At 45.6% G+C, this 21,540-nt stretch overlaps 1 protein-coding gene across 3 annotated transcripts in view; it reads right to left on the bottom strand.

The window, feature by feature from the left end:
- Positions 1-300: 300 nt before the first annotated feature.
- Positions 301-21,540, bottom strand: part of MARCHF1 (membrane associated ring-CH-type finger 1) — a 779,824-nt gene continuing 758,584 nt past the window's right edge. For all 3 annotated transcript variants that reach the window (XM_032465582.1, XM_032465591.1, XM_032465596.1), the window contains 2 exons: positions 13,406-13,553; positions 301-4,555 (listed from right to left, as the gene is read on the bottom strand). In XM_032465582.1, the coding sequence (XP_032321473.1) occupies positions 4,260-4,555; positions 13,406-13,553 (444 nt within the window). In that variant the 3' untranslated portion in view covers positions 301-4,259. The remainder of the gene's footprint in view (positions 4,556-13,405; positions 13,554-21,540) is intronic.

Raw genomic sequence — 21,540 nt, 5'->3', positions numbered from 1 at the left:
TTTTCTTCTCTAGATTACATTGATTTTTCTTAAAGTTTTTTTTTTTAAACAGGGTTTGAAAGTCTGTATAGATTCTTTGCATTGGTTTTCCCTTGTTAATACACCTATTTATTCCTTTCTAAAATGTCGTGGGTTAATTTATTCCTTTCTAAAATGTTGGCCTTAAAAGAATTATAAATATGTTCAGACCCTGTTTAAAAATTCCGATCATTGTAAAACCTTAAGAACTCAAGGCTGTTACAGATAACAAATGCAGAAATCCAGGTAAGTTAGGCAGAAAGCATAGAAACCACAACAAAGTTTTGGGTCACTTGTTTAATGTACAAAGTCGTTCACAGGTAATTCTTTTCCTTAATTTTTCTTAGTACACATTATGCACAAAAACAGTAAACTGTTAATGCAAGAGACTTAGGTAAGACCAAAAGGAGTACAAATGCTCAGTCCCCGAAATTGCACACAGGTAGAATTGTCTTTCCTTGTTTGTTTTAATGCAGTTTCAAATGGGCTTTCTTCAGATGTGGAGGAAACACTGCAGCCCAAGATAACAGTGCTCCCTGTCAGCTGTCGATATGTAAAATAGCACCTTTGGGCTGACGTCGGGAAAGAAAAAAGTTTCTCATCTTTCTTAATTAAAGTGTAAGTCGTAAGCAATCACCAGGTAACAACTACAATAATGGTAATTAGAAGTTTTAAGAGCTCTGCTTTGTTCCAAAATATTCATTGACTCGGCCGGGAGAGCTGAGCTGTCCAGCAGAGGGACCAGTCTTCCCCCCTCCCCTCCATGACAATCATAATATCTAAGTGATGTCGTTGCTCTAATGTGTTAATTTTCCAGCCCAAAAATAAGTATTTTAGGACCTTCTGCAAAACAAGATAAATGTAACTATGAGGCCATCTCTGTAATCACATCTAACAGCAGCTCAGAGTGAGACTGAATCCCTGGGCACTTGGGAAGACTCCTTCATACATAGATACAGAGAGAGAGAAGGAAGACGGGTATATACATCCTATCTTCCTTCAGTTTCTCCACCGCTATATATCCCAGGGCTGGGAATCATTTTTGTCTTGTTTGTGTTTATATTTGAACTTATTTGCCTTTTTGGCTTCACTTAAAAAAAAAAAAAAAACAGTAACTGGATTTCATTTTCTTTACAATTTCAATTTAATCTTTGATTTTATACAATAAAAGTGACAGTTCTTTAAAAAAAATTTAACAGCATAATTGTCTGTTTTGTGGTATTGATAATACCACAGATTCATGATTATAAAAAGCCAAGATTTTAGCAGAGCTGTACGTTTATTCTTCAATTTCATTCCTTTGTTTCAATTCCAGTTTATTTCTTAGATGAGCAAGAAAATGTGCTTCAAAATACTGTCATTCCGGAGAGAAGTTTTTCTTTTTCGAAAGGCATATCCAGTCCACAAAAGCTCTTTCAGAGCCAAGCCCGTTCACTGTACTGTTGCCACACAGAATATAAAAGAAAATGATCAACATCAAGTTTTAAACATACATAGTTATTTCATATTGTTTGAACCATGAGCAGCCATTGCAGGAAAACCTTTTACATATTTAAATTCAGGAGTTTAGGATTTAAAAAAGTGAGAGGAAGGGCAGAATAATGCTGAGTTTTTAATCTCTTAGGGAGCTGTATTATTTCCTCATTTCCAGAAAGTCAAAGCCCATTCAAGTTAATTTTGAGAATTTAGGTATCATCTTTTATTAAGACAGTAATGCATGTTTTTATTTTTCATCCTAGAACTTCTTAGTGTTCAGTGTATCCCTTAATAAATGAGGCCTGATTTTAGCCGGTCATCTCCTGCTGTGAAATGAGCTATGCTAAGGTTTGTACAGAATTTAAATCGTATTTTTGGTGTAATTCAGATAAATAATCCTTTTCCTTACAGAGCAAACAAAATGGAAGTCAATGTTTTTTTGCTGGTGACTAGACTTTGTTCCCTGGGGAATGTTTGTAAACACATGTCGCCATTGCTGAACCTCAAGAAAAATGGGTTAGGAAAATGCTTGGGAAAATTGTCAGAAAAAAATGAGTCATGGTCAGTCCCTTGGGTGAGGTTCCAAGGTTCCATCACCCAAAGCTTCGTGATCCATCAGTGTATTTATCTTTAAACCTTGAGAATGGAAATGAAAGAAGTTCATACAAAGTGTAGTTTGTTTAAGGTTCGTAATACTTTTTATTACACCATTATGTGCAGAAATTTTGGTCCAGTTTAGTTACCTCAACCTAGTTTTTCCTGTGCCTTCAGTCCGTGTTTCTACAACAAGTTTTAAGGAAGATGGGTTTTAAACTTTTGTTTCCTGCCTGACTGAACACCTTGACGTCTTTCTCGTGTATATACAGGAACACACACACACACACATGCTCCCCCCACCCCCCCCAACACACACACAGTTCACGCTGTTGACCTTTGCTTTATTTCTAGGAACTGGGACTACTGGGATTCAGTGTCAGCCACTACTAATGCTGTAGCCTCTTTCTCCTCAGTGGAAGGTAATTTCTTTTTCCTTTTTCCTATGATACCTGTGAAGAACAAGCACCCTCAGTTACAAAGTGCATCAGTGTGATCCCCAGATTTGTGCAGTGCGATACCCAGGCTTTGGTTCTGTGTCCATCGTGGTCGCCTTTTCACAATAATAAATAGGACAGCTAACAAAAGTAAATCACCTTGTTATACGTAAGACATCTTTCTTTGACAGGTCACTATATTTATAATCATTAATCCAGCTCACTGCAATATTACTCACACTTCAGTTTTACATGGATATGCAAAGAATACAATAATCGACTGAACTGTCAAACCTAAACAACTCAATTTATTATCACAGAGTCTGTTGAATGTTTTTGCTTCCCAGATGAGCAAAGGAAATAAATACTGTCGGATTTTTAAAGTGAAGTCTGAATGCTTGGTCATGACTACTCATCCATCAATTTCATGCCTTATGTGGATTAAAAAACAGTACGTTTGACTTAAAAATATTTAATTTTTATTCTCCCTATCATAAGTGCCTCATAGTAGCAAATAAGTTAATTTCAGAACTTTGCCACAGGCCGATTGCTTTGTACCTTTTGTTTTTTCACTCTTCAGAGAAACAGTAACTTCATCTAACTCGTCAACCAGGATATTTGATTTGATTAATTTAATGCTCTGTAAAATCATAACATTTGTGATATTTTGAATTTAAGATGAATTAAGCTGCCGTTTTGAAGTAGTCAACCATTAGACGAAGCAGAGGCTCTGTCTCTGATTTTTGGGCTGCACCATCCAGTGTGGTTAATTTGAATTGAGATACGCTGTAAGGACAAAATACATACTAGATTTTGAGGACTTGGTTCATAAAATAAGACGTAAAATATCTCAATAATTTTTACATTGATAATTAAAGGATAACTTGGGTATATAGTGTTAAATAAAATATAGTATCAAAATTAATTCCACCTGTTTTTACTTTTTCTAGTGGGGCTACTAGAAAATATTTAATTTGCACATGTGGCCCTGCATTTGTGGGTCACATAATATTTCTGTCTGATAGCACTGGTTTAGAGAGACTAGGTGAAGTGCAGGACTTCCGTGGGTATTTAACAGAGCTAACTGAACCCAAAAATCTCTGAAAAATCTACCGTTGCTGATTTAAACATAATTCCAAGTACTGACATCTTCCAAGTGTGTATTGCATCTATTTTAAAAACATGCGTCTGTCAGAACAACTGGACTCCACTATAGCCGTAAAACCTGTTAGCTGTCAAAAGTGTGAGTATCAAAATGCACGTCTTCCAAGTTTGCTTCTGATGTGCCTCAGGGATAGTGCAGACAGTTTCAAGCTGAAAACCAAATGTGTTTGTTATTCCCAGATGAGATAGTTAACAGTACGGGGCCCTAGAAGAAACCGACGTTGCGGTTCTAGTCTGTCCTCGTGAACTCTCCCTGCGCTGTGAAGACTCGGGTCTGTCCACTTAGTCTCCTCCTTTCCTAAAAGCGTCCCTTGTGCTAGTGGTTCTTGATTAATTGTGTCAGAAGTCATTTGCCAGCAGACCTGCCAAGTTTCCCGTTCACACTTGGTAACTGCTTCGTGGGATCCTGGTCACTTGGTTCCTCTCCTTTCCTTTTTGAGCAAAGTAAGGACAAATGAGTCAGAGAGAGGAGAGGAGAGAGAGAGGGTGACGAGCTCAGGATCACGGCTGTCAACTGTGGTAGCCGAGGGCCAGACCGTGCTCTCAGGGACGCAGTCCCGGCCGGCCCCGTCACACCGGTATGACTTCCGGGGGGCCGCCCTCCGCAGATGGCAGTGAGTTGGTTCCCGTTTGTGACACAGGCACGACCCCGGCCTCCTTGGCGTCCGTGTTCACGGTGCACGAGTTCTTGTCCAGCCTCTTGGCCGTGTCTGGGCAGTTCTGCACAAAGATGACGCGGTTGTAGGCCTTCAGCCTGCGCCACAGCTGGACGTAGACTTTGCACTGTACGTACATGAAGACCAGCCCTCCTGTGAAGCCAATGGCCACCACAACCAGTTTTGTCCAAAATGGCCATTCAAGGACACCTTTGAAAGACAAGGGAGAACGTTATCACCAAGTTTTCATCAATGGTTTGGTGGTTTTTTTTCCCCCTATATTTCCATCAAAGTACCACACCTGCCTGCTGAATTTCACAGATAAGGAATAAATAATTCTTAACTAGTAAAAATTAGAACCTGAACTGCTGAATTGCTTGCAGATATTCTAGAGGTATTGTCAACACTGTACAGGAAGAAGTTCTCTCGCCTGCTGCTCCAACCACATCTCTCATGCCTCTTAGCACCGAGGACCTACTGTGCTCATCAGATACCACGTGAGACTGACCGGCTTCGACATTGATTCCTGACAGCTAAATCTCTTAAGGAAGAATAGTGAACATACCGAGTGAAAGAATCAGATGTTAAGATCCTTTTAAGAAGGTAAAGTGAACAGGTGCATGTGTGGGACCCACAGGCCCCCCACCACGCCGTCATTACCTTTAAAATTAAAAGAAGAAAAAAAGCTGCCACATCTCACCAGAGAGAAAGAATTCCTGAGTTCAGACGAGCACGCGATTTAGGATGCCATCTGTTTTATAAATCTATTTTGTTACTGAGAACCATCTCTTAGACATTCTCCATCTTAATTTCCATCACCATGACTAGAAATGGACTTTCTTTTACAAACAGTTTTTAAAACTATTCATTTCACGAGAGATTATGTAAGTACAACAGTAGTGAGGCCGCGCGTAATCACACAGTTAAGTACGTGACGCTGACGAGTCCACCTCCTGCCAGCGTCGGGGTGGCGTGGAGGACATGGCTGCCTTTGTTCACGTGACAGGCTGTCACGTAAAAGAGGAGGGTGGGTTGGAGTTTAGGGGAATCAGTGATTCTACTGTGGGTTTTATTTACTTTTTCTTAAAATAGTGAATAGAGTAGAAAGAAAGAAACATCCTACCCACATTTTGTAATAGTGACATTTACTTTATGCTCCTGGAAGCAAAACACTCCGCCCTGTTTGCCTTGTGTTAGAGGGCTTCCCTGGCTCCCTCGTCCTGTCTTGCAAGAACAGGCCTGACCCACTGAGGACCAGCGGTTCTCAGCTGGGGGCGGCTGTGTTCCTGGGGCCACATTGGGCAGTTCCTGACTGGGTGGGGTGCTGCTGACTCAGGAGATCGAGGCCTGTGATGCGGCTTGTGGACACCCTTCCGGGTGTAGGACAGCACCCCCGACCAGGAGCTACCGGTCCGCGGTGTCAGTGGTGCCGAGGCCGACAAGCCCTGTCACAGAAGGCCACCACGTGAGCTTTACTGGGGACTCTGCAGGGAGGACTCAAATTAGACATCTTGGAGTTCTCCAAATTCAGAAGGCTTTTTACTCTTGGCTGTTCAGTTGAGCAGTAATTTCTCCTTGTTTAGGAGGATTTTAACAACAGACAAGCTGGAGATGAAGTGTGGTTAGCATCCATTTTTAGGTTGATCCCCACGGATTATGGCTCCCGTTCCCCTCGGGCTGCAACCTCGGGCTGCCGACTGTTCTGTAAGTGCCTGGAGATCTCTTCCTGAACCTTTGCCCACGATACTTGCCTGGGATTTTGCTTCTCTGTTTCTGCGTGTCTGCCTGTCCCATAAAACCTGACTCAGAAGTACTTTCCTGCTGGAAATAAGCTTTTCCACTCGCCCCAGTTTCACGTGACTTCTTACACTTGTGGCGCGAGTTCGCTGTACCATCAGTGATTTCTGCTCTGCTCTGCCGTGATCCTGACAAGCGCAGTCTGCGTCTGCTTGGTCTTTGTTTCCCACAGTGCCTGGCTCAGTACATATTTCAAAGATGAGTAAAAGCTTTTTAAAAGTCTGACTTGGATTGTGCTGCCTCAGTCTTTTCAGCATAACCAGACAGGACAGCCTTCGTTGACTTGTCAGTGGAACTGCACTTCCCTGGGACAGCCTGAAGAAGACCCCACCCTTGCCCCACCCCTCCTTCGAGACAGTGACCAGAAACCACGAAAATACCGGAGAATCCGGGCCGGGAGTCGCCAGCTGCCTTTTTCTCCTCCAGTTCCAGGAGACTGCTCCCCTGCCTCCTTTCACAGGGTGTCTGAGTCCGTCTTCTCTACTCAAGTCAGTCCTCCTTGCTGCGTTCTTGGGGAGTCCAAGCGCCTGCTGTTTCCCTAGACGAAGTTTAGACTGGAGGGTACCCCCCACCCCACAGCCGAAGGCCACTCGGGTACAAACCCACTGTCCAGAGGACCGTCTTCCAAAGACAGCCTGGTCTTTCTCTTTGCCTTTTTCCTAGTGGACAGGATGTTTGTTTTCTTTATAGAAATTATCATTGAGCAGTTAAAGATTTTACCTCGGGAAGCTCACCATCAGGACATCTTGAGAGGAGGTGCCAAAATGAGGCTAAGTGGGCTCTGCAAGGTCGCTTTCCTTGGTGAGATGCGTTTGCTTCCTTTCATTAGACTGAGCGCGTGGTCTTCATGCTCCGTTGTGCAGGGCTAGTCAGTTCTGTGATGGAGCGAGAATGAGCCCCGGGAGGCAGTGAAGACGGCACGGGGCCGGCTCCCCGCGGGCCCCTTGCATGAGCCAAGGAGTTCTCTGTTCTCACTCGTGTATACTTGAAGCTGGAGCCTGACCTTGGAAATGCCAAGAGCACAAAGTTGTCTCTGCTTGCCAGTTCGAAAGGGGAGTTTGGAAAATCCAACTTCAGGCAGTGCAACCATCTCTTCTCTTCTCTATAGACTTCTCTTCTCTACCTCTGCCTTTGTGCCGGGGGTCTTCCTTCAGGAGTTTCTGCAGGTTTAGGAAGAAACTCTGCCCACACCTACCTCCTAACCGTGGGCAGGAAACAGACGATGCTTGGAAATTGCTGGACAGGAACTGGAGGAGCAGATACTCTGGTCAGCCGTCATTTTCTAAGGAAATGGGGATCTTCTCTTGTCCCTCATAATAGATGAATATAATTGATTCATTCACTTTCCATATCGTCATGCCAGCCTCACAAGAATGGGCAGTAAATTCTCAAGCAGCCTCAGCAGACAGTTAAAATAACATCTTCCAGACCCCCTTCGTCTGATCGCCTCTGTGTGACGTGGTACTTGAGGGCTGCAGCAGCTTCCAGGCCATCCCAAGACAGTCGGCACACGAAGAGGTTTTCCAGGAAAGGCTTCCGATGGTCTGTAGGCTGGTCTAGTGATGTGCTATGGAAGACTTCACGACTTAGCGCTAGGTGAATCTTAAGTGCTATGTTCTATCTGCCCGAAAGTGCAGTCCTTCCAAAACCACAGAAAGCAGGACACGGTTTGTAAAGAGATGTCTGTTTAGACAGCGAGTGAAAGCCCTTTAGACAAAGCAGGCAGGCGGGCCATTCAGTTCATCGTAGGCTTTGGGGAGTCTGCATCTAGGCAGGATTTTTCTAAGGAGCCAGAGGGAAAAGAGGAAGTTCTGGTAAAAGTAGCTTTGTAGAGCTTGAACGAAAAGGTAAACATGAACGAAAGTAAAGTTTGCAATTTTTTTTTTCAAATAACCTCCCCGCCCATCTTCCTCAAGGCCCCCTCCATTGAGTCTGAGTCAGGAGACACGGGCTGGGGAAAAGGGCCTTCCCCTCAGGAACCCGAGGCTCGAGTCCACCAACAGGACCACGTCCACCAGCTCTGTCATCTCCTTTATGGTCACTATTTCCTCATTTTCACCCAGAAACCCCCCTTTCCCTGGCTAAGAAATACCCAAATCCTAAAGGATTCAGACTTGCCTACAATTTCGTTGCAGATCAGACCTTACTTGGATCTCCCTTATTGTTGTCAGTGGCTTCTCAAGGCCTGTTTCCTTCAAAAATAGAGATTTTGCGCAGTGAGATAGCCCCATATAACATATTAACAACCTCTTCCTTAACTAGTTCTAAGAGTAACAGTCACTGCGTGAACACGGACGATACACGCGCAGCATCTGTATAACCCAGCGCTTCAGTTTCTCTGATGTGAGGTCATGTTCATGGTGTATTTGAAAAATGAATCATAGAAAGAAACCTTGAAGGATGTTCAGTCCAACTTAGAGAAAATGAGAAAAGCGAGCTGCAAGGTGATTAGTTATCTACTCAAGGTATCTGGCCCACGACCAAGGCAGAAGCAGACCCCCAACCCCTGACCTCTAGCGGGGTTGGTGCTTACCACGTTTGGATTGTGAACAATAACAGCGCATGCAGTTACGTTAAAAAAAGGAATGCTTATCCAACAGTGCTGAAAAGGAAAGTATTCTGTGGATCGCAGGGAAGTGATTTTTAACACACTCCCTAGGCCCACTTCAACGTCCAGCAGGGCTGCCCAGCCCTGGACGTGCTCTGAGGCCCTCGAGGGAGTCAGACGGGAACAGAATCAACTTGCTGTGCTGGTCCTCGTGGTGAATTCATTTAAATGGCCCTGGGACAGCCTTAACATCTGCGCCTACAGCCTCTTTAATAGACAGGAGGAATTGTTCCATTTTCTTGGTCTGTATTTTTATGATTTGATTTCAACCCGCAGGGTGTCCCGGAGCATTCTGCCAGAATATGTAAAGATAAGGCAGGAGGAGTGATTACCCCCCTTGCCCCCTTGCCCCCTCTGCCCCTAGTTAGAGTTGGCAACATGGGTAATTTAGGGTGTTAAAGTTTTAAGAGCCACGCATTTGTCTTTTGTTTTGTCATCACAGGTAACAGAACGAGAGGGATGTGGGGCATGACGCATATTTAATCTGAAAGGACAGCCGGTGAAAAACATACCAAGGACTTTTTCCTACAGTTATTACAGCTCAGAAGATGTGGCTGTTTTATATTCAACCTCCACTCTGGTTAAAGAATGGCAATTTCCTTCTCAAATGTTTCTGAAGGTTTTCAAGATGCATTTAAAATATTTTGACTTTTAAATTATGCAGTTTTTTTCCCAAAAACTTTAAAAGCAAGTTCAGGGTCTGCTCTCGCAGTTCCAATGCCAAAGGAGGGTGACAATGACAACTCAGACAGATGCCCCCGCTTCCCAGAGATGTGCGCTGTGGGCAGTCAGGTGTTAAAGACAATCCGAACATAAGCACAGGGAGACTTTTACCGAAAAAACTTCCACGAAAGTCACCACGGTCCCATTTGACGTTACCCAAGTCTGGATTTGTCCCACCTGCAAGGGGCTGTAGGAACAGCCCCGGGACCACTTCTTGATAGAGATCGTGCTTCCTAACTCAGGGGCTCTGAACACCAAAGATGAAAGTTACCTCACCTTCACTTGCTTTCAAGAAACTGAAAATAATTTGTAAAAATATATGGTAGAAAGTTGACCCTATATACTGTGTGTCTAGACACATGGAAAGATAAGAGAGAGAGAGGGAGGGAGATGTAGACAGAGACGTCAGAAAGCTCGCCTTTGTCATTCAGGCTTCTGTTGGGAACTGTGACTAGGAACCTGAGCGACAGTACATTGGGGACTGTGGTCTGAAATCCTGTATCCACCCAAAACTGAGAAAGGAAAAAATACTCTGAAGAACAAGTCTAGAAGAACAGTAAAGGTGGAAAAGATCGTGCCACTCCTTCCACACTGACTGAGCCCCTTGCTGGGTCCCGGACACTTGGCTCGGCGCCAGGGATGTGCTGCTGAACCCGACAGGCACGGCCGGCCCTGCTCTGAGCCCCGTCTGCTCGTGAGGGAGATGGACAATTAAATGAGCAATTACAGTAACGCCTGATACTATTCCTGGTAGGGCAGAGCTGCTCAGCATGACTGCACAACAACTGAGTAAGGGCTAATTAACCCTAAACCTCGGGATGGGGCTGGGCAGGGGTGGTGGTGTACAGCTCAGGGGTAGAGCGCATGCTTAGCATGCGTGAGGCCCTGGGTTCAATCCCCAGGACCTCCACTGAAAAATAAATCAAAGTATTAATATCTCTAAAAGAATAAATAAAAACCCAGGCTTTGTAGTGGTGTCGAAACTGCACAGGTGATTCTCTGGGTGATCAAAGGTGGGGAGAGTGCAGGATGAGCATGTGCTCTCTGAGAGGGCGTGGGGGTCACCTGCTGGCTGCTTCCACTCCCAGTGCTGGGCCCCACCCCAGGGCCTCTGATTCACAGGTCTGAGCTGGGGAGAGGCCAAGGGTCTGCATTTCCGACAAGTGCCCAGGTGATGCAGATGCTGCTGGTTTGGGAGCCATTGAGGTGGCAAGTCCTTCTGGCTCAGGGAGCTGAGCTAGGTTTCCTGGAGGGAGTGATGTTCAAGGTCAAGTGTGAAGGCTGAGTGGGGTCGGGGAGGTGTGTGATGTAACATGTTTGTGTGAGGAGTATGCAGAGGTGCACACGAGCAGCTGGGAGGAAATGTTCACGTACAGAAAAGCCGAGCAGGGTCTAGAAGCAAATTTGGGGGCTGAAGGGATGCTCAGCAGAGCCAGCCGCAGGTGATGGGGTCAGCAGGGCCCCCATACAGAGTCATTTCAAGAATGATGAGTACATAGGGACAGAATGCGGTCAGATGTGTGTTTGTAAATTTGCTGCGACAGCATTATTGGTTGTGGGTCGAAGGTGGGCGAAACTGGAGGAAGCCTAAAATTAAGGAGCAGTTGCCGTTTTTGAGTAGAAGTTGTGACAGTGTGCACACGGCAGGTGGCAGTGGGGAGGGGTTCCAGACGTGTGTGCGGCAGACCGAATACCATGTGATTGACGTAGGTGGACGTGGGTGGGCTGGGGTATGCGGGATGGAAGCTGGGTTGGATTGGGTCACGGGGGTTAGCAGTGCCTTTCCTGCAGGTGTTGGAGTGGGAGGTGATGGTAGGTTATGGACTGGACACTGAGTTTGAGTGCCTGACAGACCTCTACGTGGGAAGGTTCCGGAGGTAGGTGGAGGTGCGACTGGGGTGCAGGAGGAGCCAGAGGTGAATGTGGGGGGCAGCTTGCCATCACAGAAATGACATCTGAAGACATACGTTTGCCCTGGTAGAACCAGGGTCGGGGGGAGGGTGTGGAAGGAGGTTGGGTCTGTGGGTTTCTCGGGTTCTGGAGAGACTTGGCTGCAGCTGAGACAGTCACGTCCACTGTAGGATAAATGAGTGTTGTTCACGCACGTGTCAGAAGTGGGATTGGCTAAATAAGAGAGAGGTTCTGCACCGCCTGCCCATGGACCATGTGAGGTTGCTTCCTGTGGTTCTGTTGGGGAGGGAGGGGTGCCTTCACCTTCTTTTCCCTCGCCTGTGCCGGGAGAGGGAACAGAGGGGCCCTGCAGGCTGGGACAGCCTGATCCAGGCGGGGCGGCCACCGGGAGAGGGCACTCCTGCGCCGGGGCAAGTTCATGATCCTTAGACACGGAATGCTGGACTGGACATGGAGACAGACAGTGTGGCCACCAGGTCTGCTCTGGACTGCAAGGAAACAGGAGTCCGCAGGTGGCAGGCTGGGTGTGGGGAGGGGGGAGGTGGCGGGACGCCTCTGTTCTGCAGTAGACACACGATCGCAGTGTCTGTGGTGTACTTTGTGTTATGTGGCTTGAGCCAGTACCTGTAACTCTAGGGGATGTGGGCTTAGAAAAAAAAAAAAGTTTCTATCCTGAAGAAACTTGTTTAGTAGGGGTGTGATAGACATTTAAAATCCAGCATCTCAGGAACAACGCATAGTATAGTTGTAAACAAGATAGTTTGGTATAAATTGTACATAAATGAATTAATATTGATGCAAAAATTAAACCCCCCACACACCTGTTTTTCTAGCCACAGTGCTTTCGTTCCCTTCCAGGAGAGGACAGCGGGGTCTGCAACGCCGTCACCCACCGCCCACCCCAAACCCCCTGCCACACACACACTCCGGCTACATAAACCACATCCCACTGGGTCTGGAGTCCTGGTCCTTTTGAGCCCAGCTTGGTTCTGCTCCGGGGCAGGGGGACAAGAATGGGGTGCTCTCCCCGCTGCCTTTGTGAATCCAGATGGAGAAACAGGAAACAAACCCCTCCCTTTGAAGACTCTCCCTTCTTTCCTTCACTGCCTCTCATCTTTTTTTTTTTTTCTTTCATTTTCTTTTTTTTGAGGGTTGAGCAAACATACACTGTTACCATCTGAACAACAACTCCCTCCAAATGCACCAGTGGTTTTCACGTAATATACATCCCCCCGCCCCAGGGAGAGGCCAGGGGAGTGTTCCTCACCGGTTCACCAGCTGTGGTTGAGGCTGTTCGCTGAGGCTGGTAGGGCCTGATGAGAAACAGCTGGTACCGTCAGCAGTGACGATAAACAAGCTACTTTTGCTTCTGTCTTGAATGCCTTGTCCATTTAAAATGCTACAATGCGCCTTCATGATTTTAAAACATCTTTCATTGTGGACTCGACACCATCCTTCACTACCAAACTTAGCATGGCAAAACTTTCAACCTGCAGCGTTCATCCACTCCGTCAGGTTACAGAGTCCTAATTAATAAGCTACAGCAGGCTCTCTCCTTACCACTTCAAAGGAAGCCATGACTAAGGTGAATTCAATAAAATGAAAACCTTCCATTTTTACAGCTGTTTGCCTTTTCATATCAGGCAGAACCTGATCCTTATCCTACAGGCTATAGGGTATCCTTTAAAATACACAGATGCCACTAAAGCCTGAAGTGCTGTTTGACATCTGTCTGCTAGTGTTTACAAGGACTTGATAAATCTTGCTTCTCAGCGCGGGTCCCCGTATGTTCAGTGTTTTACAGCAGAGTGTTAATCAGTAACAAAACTGGAGGAGACTCCATCACCAGTCCTGGGTTTTGCTGGTGCATCCTACACGCACCGGGAAATAGCCCCCCTGCCCATCTCGAGGCACCCTTGTAGACTGCGAGAGAGAGAGAGAGAGAGAGAGAGAGAGAGAGAGAGAGAGAGAGAGAGAGAGAGAGAGAGAGAGAGAGAGAGAGAAAGGAGACACGCTCTTACCATTGTCGTTGCCTTGCTTGATTTCCTCCGCCGTCCGATCTATCAGCACGTACAAAGACCAGACCACGCAGGTGATGGCGATGACGTGGAACGTGACAGAGCAGAATATCTTCCTCCTCTCGCTCGTGGTCATCTGCAGCTTCTCCCACTGCAATCACAAAGGAACCACACAAAACTGAATCTCCACCTGGGAAACTGCTCGCATTCATACCCCAGGCAGAGCTAGATGGTGACTGGAGGGAAGACGTTAAAGAGCTGCAGTTTTAGGTGACACCACAATATTCAAGTACGTCTTCATGTTTGAAAAGATCTAAAATCATAACCTGTGGTGTTATATAAAATATATATATTAAAAATATAAAATATATTAAAAATTACTTAAAAATATATTAAAATGAAAACAAAAAGATTTTCCTATTTCCAGGTGAATTACACCAGGTCATTTCAGGTTTGCAAGCCTGTAGTTGCCTTGTGTGTAACATGAAGGGGACAGTTTCAATTTCATACAGCTTTCAGAAAACATCTCCGCTCAGGTTTCTGCCCACCACTCCTCTGTGGTCCTAGGTTATAAGTAGTGATGCACAGTCTCTTCTCGGACTCAAACGTAACCTGAAACAGTGTTGCATTCATGAACGTGCAAATTTAACAAGAATTTGAATGGGCTGAGTGATATCGGGGGAAGAGTCAACATCTGTTCACAGCTCCTCTAGAAGATGCATTTCATCCTCCAGGCGATGGGAGGGAAAACAGCTGAAGCCCCTTTTCAGAGCAGTCTCGCTTTTCTGTTGCCGCCATTGTCCCAGTCACCATCCCTGAGTCACACCCCACTGGCAGTTGAGGGCTGCTGCCGCAGTCTGCGAGAGGCGGAGGGCTGTGATTTTTATAATCAGAAATCAGGGATTCTATGCGGAAATGTGCCCACTATTTACTTGAAGAGATAGACTCTCCAGCGAAGTTTTGATGCCTTGACAGCTGGATCTGTCACTTTATTCTCATGTTAGGGTTTGTGTCTTTTTTGCATATTTCTATAGGAAAATCACATCCCTATGCTCTTATTTCAGTCACAAGTAATTACTTCAGTCATCCCTGATTCTTTACATTCTTACGGTCTTTCTAAAGCAAAATCCTTAGAGCTTCAGAAGACCCCCTCCTTCCTTACCCCACCTGACACGTGCACCCCCCGACAAACAACTCATTTGATGACAAGAGGGCACACAGCACACTTCACAAAGTCCTGGCTCTGCCACCAGCTCTGAGTCACAGTGAAGCCGCTCAGTCTCTCTGGACCCAGCGGCCTCGTCTCCGTAAGCGGCAGAGGCGTGATGAGAGGTTCGGAGGAGTGTGCACTCCTCTCCTCCTTCGTTAACAGACTAAGCCCAAGAGGCTTGGCACTGTACCAGCTAAAGCCGCTTTCCAGCCTTCCTGGCAAAGATGGGCAGGGACTGCATCCCAGCGACAAGATGTGAGTGGCTATTTACTGGGATTGCCCCTCCTCCTTTCCTTCCTGTTCTCTTCTTTGTTACCTGGAATTCCTAATTAATGGCAGGAGTCCCAGCAGTCACCTTGCAACCTTGAGGCAAAGTTGAGCCCATCAGCCATCGCCCACCTGGGGACGCCACTCATTTGGTCGGAAGCAAAGCCCTGTGACTGAGCCACAATTTCTCAGGACTCTGCTCCTCACTGTCAAGTGCAGTTCCTGATGTAATCACTGAAACTTCCTAACTTCCCTTCTGCTCTCACCATGAAGGTCCTATAATCTCATTTGTAAGAGAGCACAGTATTTAAAGTCTGATCACCATCTTCCAGAAAGGTTCTTCAACATTTTAGAGAAACAAATGTTTTCTTTACAAACACATCCGTTCTCTGCTTTTACTGGCCAGTTATCACAGTTTCCCTTATAGGGTCTGTTAGAGCTAGTTAACCATTCATACCTCATCCTGCACTTGCTTTTTCATCAAACTATGTATTATTCTAAGTAAATAATGGAGAAATTTTAGTAATGAAGGGCGGGGAAGGCCAGATGCTTCAATCTAGAATCTGTTTTTAATTAACATCGTAGTGAGAAGATTTCAGTCGGCGCATCTTGGCTTTTACGAAAACCTCACGTCAGACATGTGAAAGATTGATTTTTAAAATTTCGTTTTGTTACTGATTTATTGTAATGATAATCTGAATAATCTGTGTGATTATGAAATAGAACTTAGCATTTGGCAACAGCACCTTTTGCTTTAATAGCTATTTCTTGAATCACCTCAGTGTTCAATACGACCAAATAAAAAGGCCAGGGTGGTGCCGGAGGGCAGCTGTATTACAGGTCGAATTTCCTAAATGTTGCAAGTGGATGAAAGAGCCCTCGGCGACAAAAGGTTCCCACTGAATCCACCCGCAGTGGTAAAGCTGGCTCTGGGGGGGGGGGGGGGAAAGAAACCCTTAAAAACTGGGTTTATAGATTCTTCAATCTAAGGAGCATTTTGATGAAGTGGCTGAGCCTCAAATAGAAAAATACTGGTGGGGCTGACAGGGATAAATCAAATCATCTGTAAAGACTCCTTTTAGTTCCAGACAATAGAAGCCCCGAAGCTGTCCCTTCCTCATCTCAGCAGCGTTTTAAGGAGAAGTGAAGCGTAAAGGGGTATCAGACCGCCACCTCCCTTTATAAACCCTCGCAGGGACCACGCAGGAATTCACCCTCCCGCACACGAGTCAGCGCAGAACCACCGCGCCCTCTCCCGGACGATCACATTACTGCACACGATACCCGGCACCAGCAGAAATTCTACAGACTTCATAAAATGTTCATCCGTATCTTTGTGTTTTCAGGTTTATATACAAAGTGTGAATATACGCTTTGCAAGCCCCAGGAATGAGAAGTGGGTTAACAAGGCAGGATCGAAATCTCGCTGTAACCAAGTTGTCCTGAAAGGGCAAATGCTAATTTATTCCTTGGGATGCTGAATGAAATTCAGTACCAGTTCCCAAGACTTTGTGATAGAAAAGCAATAATCTGCACAAATGAACATAGCATCGGGGCTCCCCTGCCCAGCTTTATAAAAATAATGTGTACTTATGCTTGCAGGCCACGTGTCCAGTGTCCACCCCTGGACCCCCCCCCCCAACACACACAAACACTACAGTTGGGGTGGAGGGGTGGGATTAAGAGGTGCCCCCTTGGTGCTCAGTTTTAAGAGGACACGTCTCTCCAGGCGGTCTCCGTGGAGCTGGTGGAAGGTCCCAGAAGCAGCAGGGAGGGCGGGGAGGCCTCTTTCCCCGCCAGCCCCCTGCCCTGCCCAGCTCGCAGACTCCCTTCACCCGCAAATACTGCAAAACCAGCTTCGCAAATCTTAGCGCCTCCGACCTCGCTCACCCTTTCCAGGATCGCTGGGTCTCTGGCACCTGCTTACTGACGTCGGCCTTTGGTCCCTTGTCCAAATCCCTCAACTATAGAAGGAAGTGAACAGAAACACTGTTATTCACTCAGAAATATACAACAAGGTCTTTCTGAAAAGACCTCCAAATTCGAGTCTAAATTGATGCAGACATCGTTTCTGTGAAATTCACCATTTCTGTGAAAAACACCATTCTAGCGAGATGAAACTGAGCAAGCTTTCTAATTTAAAATTACTGGTATTTGGGTTCTGTCCTAAAGTATAAATTAAAGCACTGCCTAATGAGAATGCTTTTTAAAACTTTGTACCAGGGAAGAATACGGGCAGTTTATTTGCACAACATCTAAGTACACAGGGAGGAGGTGCTGCTTTACCAAGTCCATTTTTATTTCTTCCTTGACACAGCCCCGCTGCACTTTCCAACGCTGCTAACAGCTAGAGGAGCCAGAATTTCAGCAAATCTGGAAAATGATAAAGCAAATGACCCCCACCAGGTGGCACGGGGCCCGCTGAGCTGGTGGCAGTGATGTGGTTTTCCAGGGTCCCCGGACCTGAGAATCCCTGCCAGCCTCCGGTAGGCCCTTCCCAGTCATTTCAGCAACTCAGCCTAAATGCAAGGGCTCATTTTAACTCTTTTTTTCCTCCCTGACCCCTGCATATCGTAGGGTGGGGTTTTACTGCGTTAAGAGTGAAAATAATACTAGGAGCAGTAAGGCTAGTTTATTCCGTTAGCTCCACGCCCAGTAGGATAGTTGTGCTTGAGGACAGGATGGAACCCAGCGGAAGTTCAGCAGCTGTAATACTGGCCAACTTTCTAGGGGGCCTGGCGGTCTGGGGCAGTGGTTCTAAAAGAGTGGCCCTCAGAAGCATCACCACCAGCGTGGGACTTGTTAGCGTTAAATTAATCAAAGAAGGATGTCAGGCGGTGGTGGTTCCAGTGCCCTGACGCCAAGACAGCCCACATTCTAAGCCTCTAAACACCTCAAGGTTGGGACACAGGAGCTCAAGGATCACCAGTCACAGCCACCTGTTGGCTCTAATCACTCGCCAGTCAGTGAGCTCCCCACTTAGCTTCTGCACTTTCTGTCATAGACAGATGACTAGGTAAAGAAGATGTGGTATACACGTATGTATACACACACACACACACACACACACAATGGAATATTACTCAGCCATAAAAGAGAATGAAATAATGTCACTTAAAGCAACATGGATTGACCTAGAGAACGTCATTCTAAGTGAAGTAAGCCAGAAAGAGAAAGTAAAATACCATATGAGATCACTCATATGTGGAATCTAAAATATGACACAAATAACTTATTTATAAAACAGAAACAGACTCACATAGAAAACAAACTTATGGTTACCAGGAAGGAAGAGGGTTGGAAGGGATAAATTGGGAGTTTGAGATCTGCAGATACTAACTAATATATATATAAAATAAATATACATAAAATAAATAAGTTTCTACTGTAGAGCACAGGGAACTATATTCAATATCTTGTAATAACTTATATTGGAAAAGAATCTGAAAAAAATGTATATAAATGTACAACTGAATCACTATGCTGTTCCCCAGAAACTAACACAATGTTATAAATCAACTATGCTTCAGTTAAAAATAAGGAGTACCCACAGTATAGGGCCAAGTTTAAGTCAGCTAATGCACATGAGCGAGACAAGTCTTAGGCACTTAGAAGAAATCAATAAACGGTTGTCGTAACTTGAAACTTGCAGCACCACCGCCATACCAGACTCTGGGGGTTTCTGCCTTCATGTTGGTGCCACCACTGAAGGATGGGGAGGGTGAGTTGGGATTTGGTGGTTTTTCAGATTTAGGGCCTCCTCCCCACCAAGTACAAACAGATTTTTCTGAATCCTGAATCTCACAGCAGAAAAACACGATCTGTTTTTATCAACTATTTATACAAAGAACGGCAGGGGGATGGATTTCTGTGCGTGCACTGGGTAGACGCTCCTAAAGGCGGCACAGCGGTAACTTCCTTATTGTTCGGATTGGAGGAGATACCACAGGTCGCACTCCATGTCCCAGGAACTTTTCATTCTTTCTGTCTGGAAATTCAACTCAAAATGGTAAAGCCACCCAAAGAGACACCGTTCTGGGTGACAGTTTCCAACAGAAAGTTCAAGGGACTCAAACATTCCAAAATAAACTGCGGCGCTGATGTGAGCGTGTGGAGGTGACGGTGTCTTTCCTGAGGAACGTGGTCCAGGAGGCAGCAGTGCTGCTCTGTCTCAGTGACGGCAAAGCCCAGGCGGCCACCTGAGGACGGATAAGGAAAGAAACGGCTCGCGCTCCTCAAAGGTCATTCACTTGCACCTCTGCACACAGTGACTCTTAACGTCTGCTTTTCACAAAACCGTACTGAGACCAACTGACAGGACTCTACCCAGACAGCTCGCATCATTTTACAGGGTTTACAGTAGTACCGGAACCGTCCAGCTGAGTAGAAAAGCAGACGTGTTGTAAGAAGGCAAATTCCACTTATCCCAAAAATCCAAGCATGACTGCAACATTTTAAAGCTTGAGGAACAGCTGCACGTGTTGAAAGCAACGGCAGTGAAAATATCTCGTGCTGACGGGTTAAGCACCGTAGCCAGCTCAGTGCTGGGGGGAGAGAGAGGTCTCAGCCGCCCGATGAGAAGCTGCCCAATGCAAAGACACTCATAGAATTAGAGGCCAGGAGAACAGAAGATGTTGTGAAGATCTAGGGGGAGAGGGGGTCTGGGGTGGTGGGTGAGGAGAGATGTATGTTGTGACAGCCGCATGGAACATACTGGAAGCCACTCCTGCTCAGAGAGACCCTGGAGTCAAGTGACAGGACGCAGACTCTGGGCTCAGGCCCCCTGGTCTAGCGCCGGGGGCAGGAATCTCCCTGTCTGACTGGCGACAAAGAACCTCTCTCCTGAGACCTCAGTTCCTGGTTGGTACAACTGAGATACTGACACCGTCCCTTGTACACGGCTGCCATACAAGATAATATCCACACATGGTTCACACTTATAAACCCTCAGGGATCCCTAAGTGGTGTATGAAACAAAGTTTCATGTGGTTCCCAGATGTTTTACTATGTCCATAGTGGGCTTTATAAAGTTATAATTACTTCCAAATTCCTTCAAATGTAACCAACTATGTTCACCTTTACCTCCATCACTGTCTTTGGTTTACACCCTGCCGACTCTGCTCATTTATGTTACCTGCTTGGTGCTTGTGGGCAACTGAATTTGTGACTCTTGAAGTGTGAGCCTCAATAAACAAAGGTTTTCAGAGAGATGGAAGCCACGCTGTGCAAAACAGACACTCAGAGCTTTCAGGATCTTGATAAGAGCTGTCGATCTCAGAAGCCAGCACGAAGAGGTGTCAGGAGGGCCAGCAGGTACTAAAAGATGCCCAGGAGAGAGCAGCCAGGAAGATCCAAGTTATTGAATTGATTTGCTAGAAAGAGTTTATTAGGAAACTAGTGTGTGAGAATATTAATCTTATGGGTATAAACAGTCTACAAATATTGCGGTAATAGTAAATCCAAGGTTTCTAAAATACTTGTATAAAACAGATGCGCTAAATTCAGCCAACTTTATCAGGATTAAAATTTTCTCCCTAAAAAATGTATGTATATTTCATTATGCCAGAAATTGACAGATTGTAAACTGACTATACTTTAATAAAAAAGAAAAATATGCATATTTCATATTAAATGGATATCTAAACATATGACTCTGACATATCATTGAGCAAGTTTTCTTACAAATCTTTCCCGACTGCCCTTTGTTTCCTTTCAAGGAGCTCACGAGAAATTGGACTTGCCCAAAGGTTTTGAGCAAGGTGTTCGTAATGTAAACGGTTTGCTGAGGGAAATCATCCACTGGAGGGCGCAAAAACATCACACATGAAGATGATTTGCGTGGCAAATAAAGAAATGGACAAACGCCTGTCTTACAGGCGTTATTATGCAGTTCTGGGGTACGTATGCCTTGGAACTGCTATGGCACCAGTTAAAAGGCAGATTCCTAGGCTCTGTCAGATCCATATCTGCATTCTTAATAAGCACTCCAAGCAATTTTTATGCATGTGGAAGTTTGAGGATTACTTTCCCGAAGGGGAAAAATCCAGAAAGATACTTTGCAGAGGAGCTGTAATTTCTAACACATTTTCACAAGGGTGGCAATATCCTCACCTCCCTCCCTCCCCCTCAACAAAAAATAGCCCACTTAAAATTAACCTATTGTCATGTAGGAACATAAATTACTTAAAGAATTAATAGGTGCGTTTAAACAAAGTTACTTTAAAGATATTTAAACAATATTGGGTTGTCTGTTTTCTCTTGAAGATTATGGTGAAAATATTGTAAGGCACACTCTGGTCGTGACATCAGTGTTACTGCTTCAGCCACGCGGAGCCAGTGGGGAAACCTACAGCGCCGTGTCCAGGGGATGCTTAACCATCGGCTGTAACTTCAAAAAGAAAGCAGGAAGAATGGTGGGACTACAACTCACAGGATGGGATGGCCCATCTCCTCTTCCTCATGGATTCGAGCCCTCGCCTGGGACTCTGGGATTCTCCACTGCCACCCACGGTATCCCTCCAGAAGCCCATTTCTCTTCAGTGAGCATCCATGGTGCCCATGGGGTCTGCACAGCCCAGGTACCAACTCTGAGCCAACATGATCACAGCCTTGCACTTTATTTATTCATTTATTTAACTTATTTTTACATTTTGGGGGGGGC

The sequence above is a fragment of the Camelus ferus genome, chromosome 2, assembly GCF_009834535.1.
Source record: "Camelus ferus isolate YT-003-E chromosome 2, BCGSAC_Cfer_1.0, whole genome shotgun sequence".
In the NCBI taxonomy this organism is placed as follows: Eukaryota; Metazoa; Chordata; class Mammalia; order Artiodactyla; family Camelidae; genus Camelus; species Camelus ferus.
The sequence above is the reverse complement of the archived record's forward strand: the minus strand, read 5'-3'. Positions and strand labels throughout refer to the sequence as shown.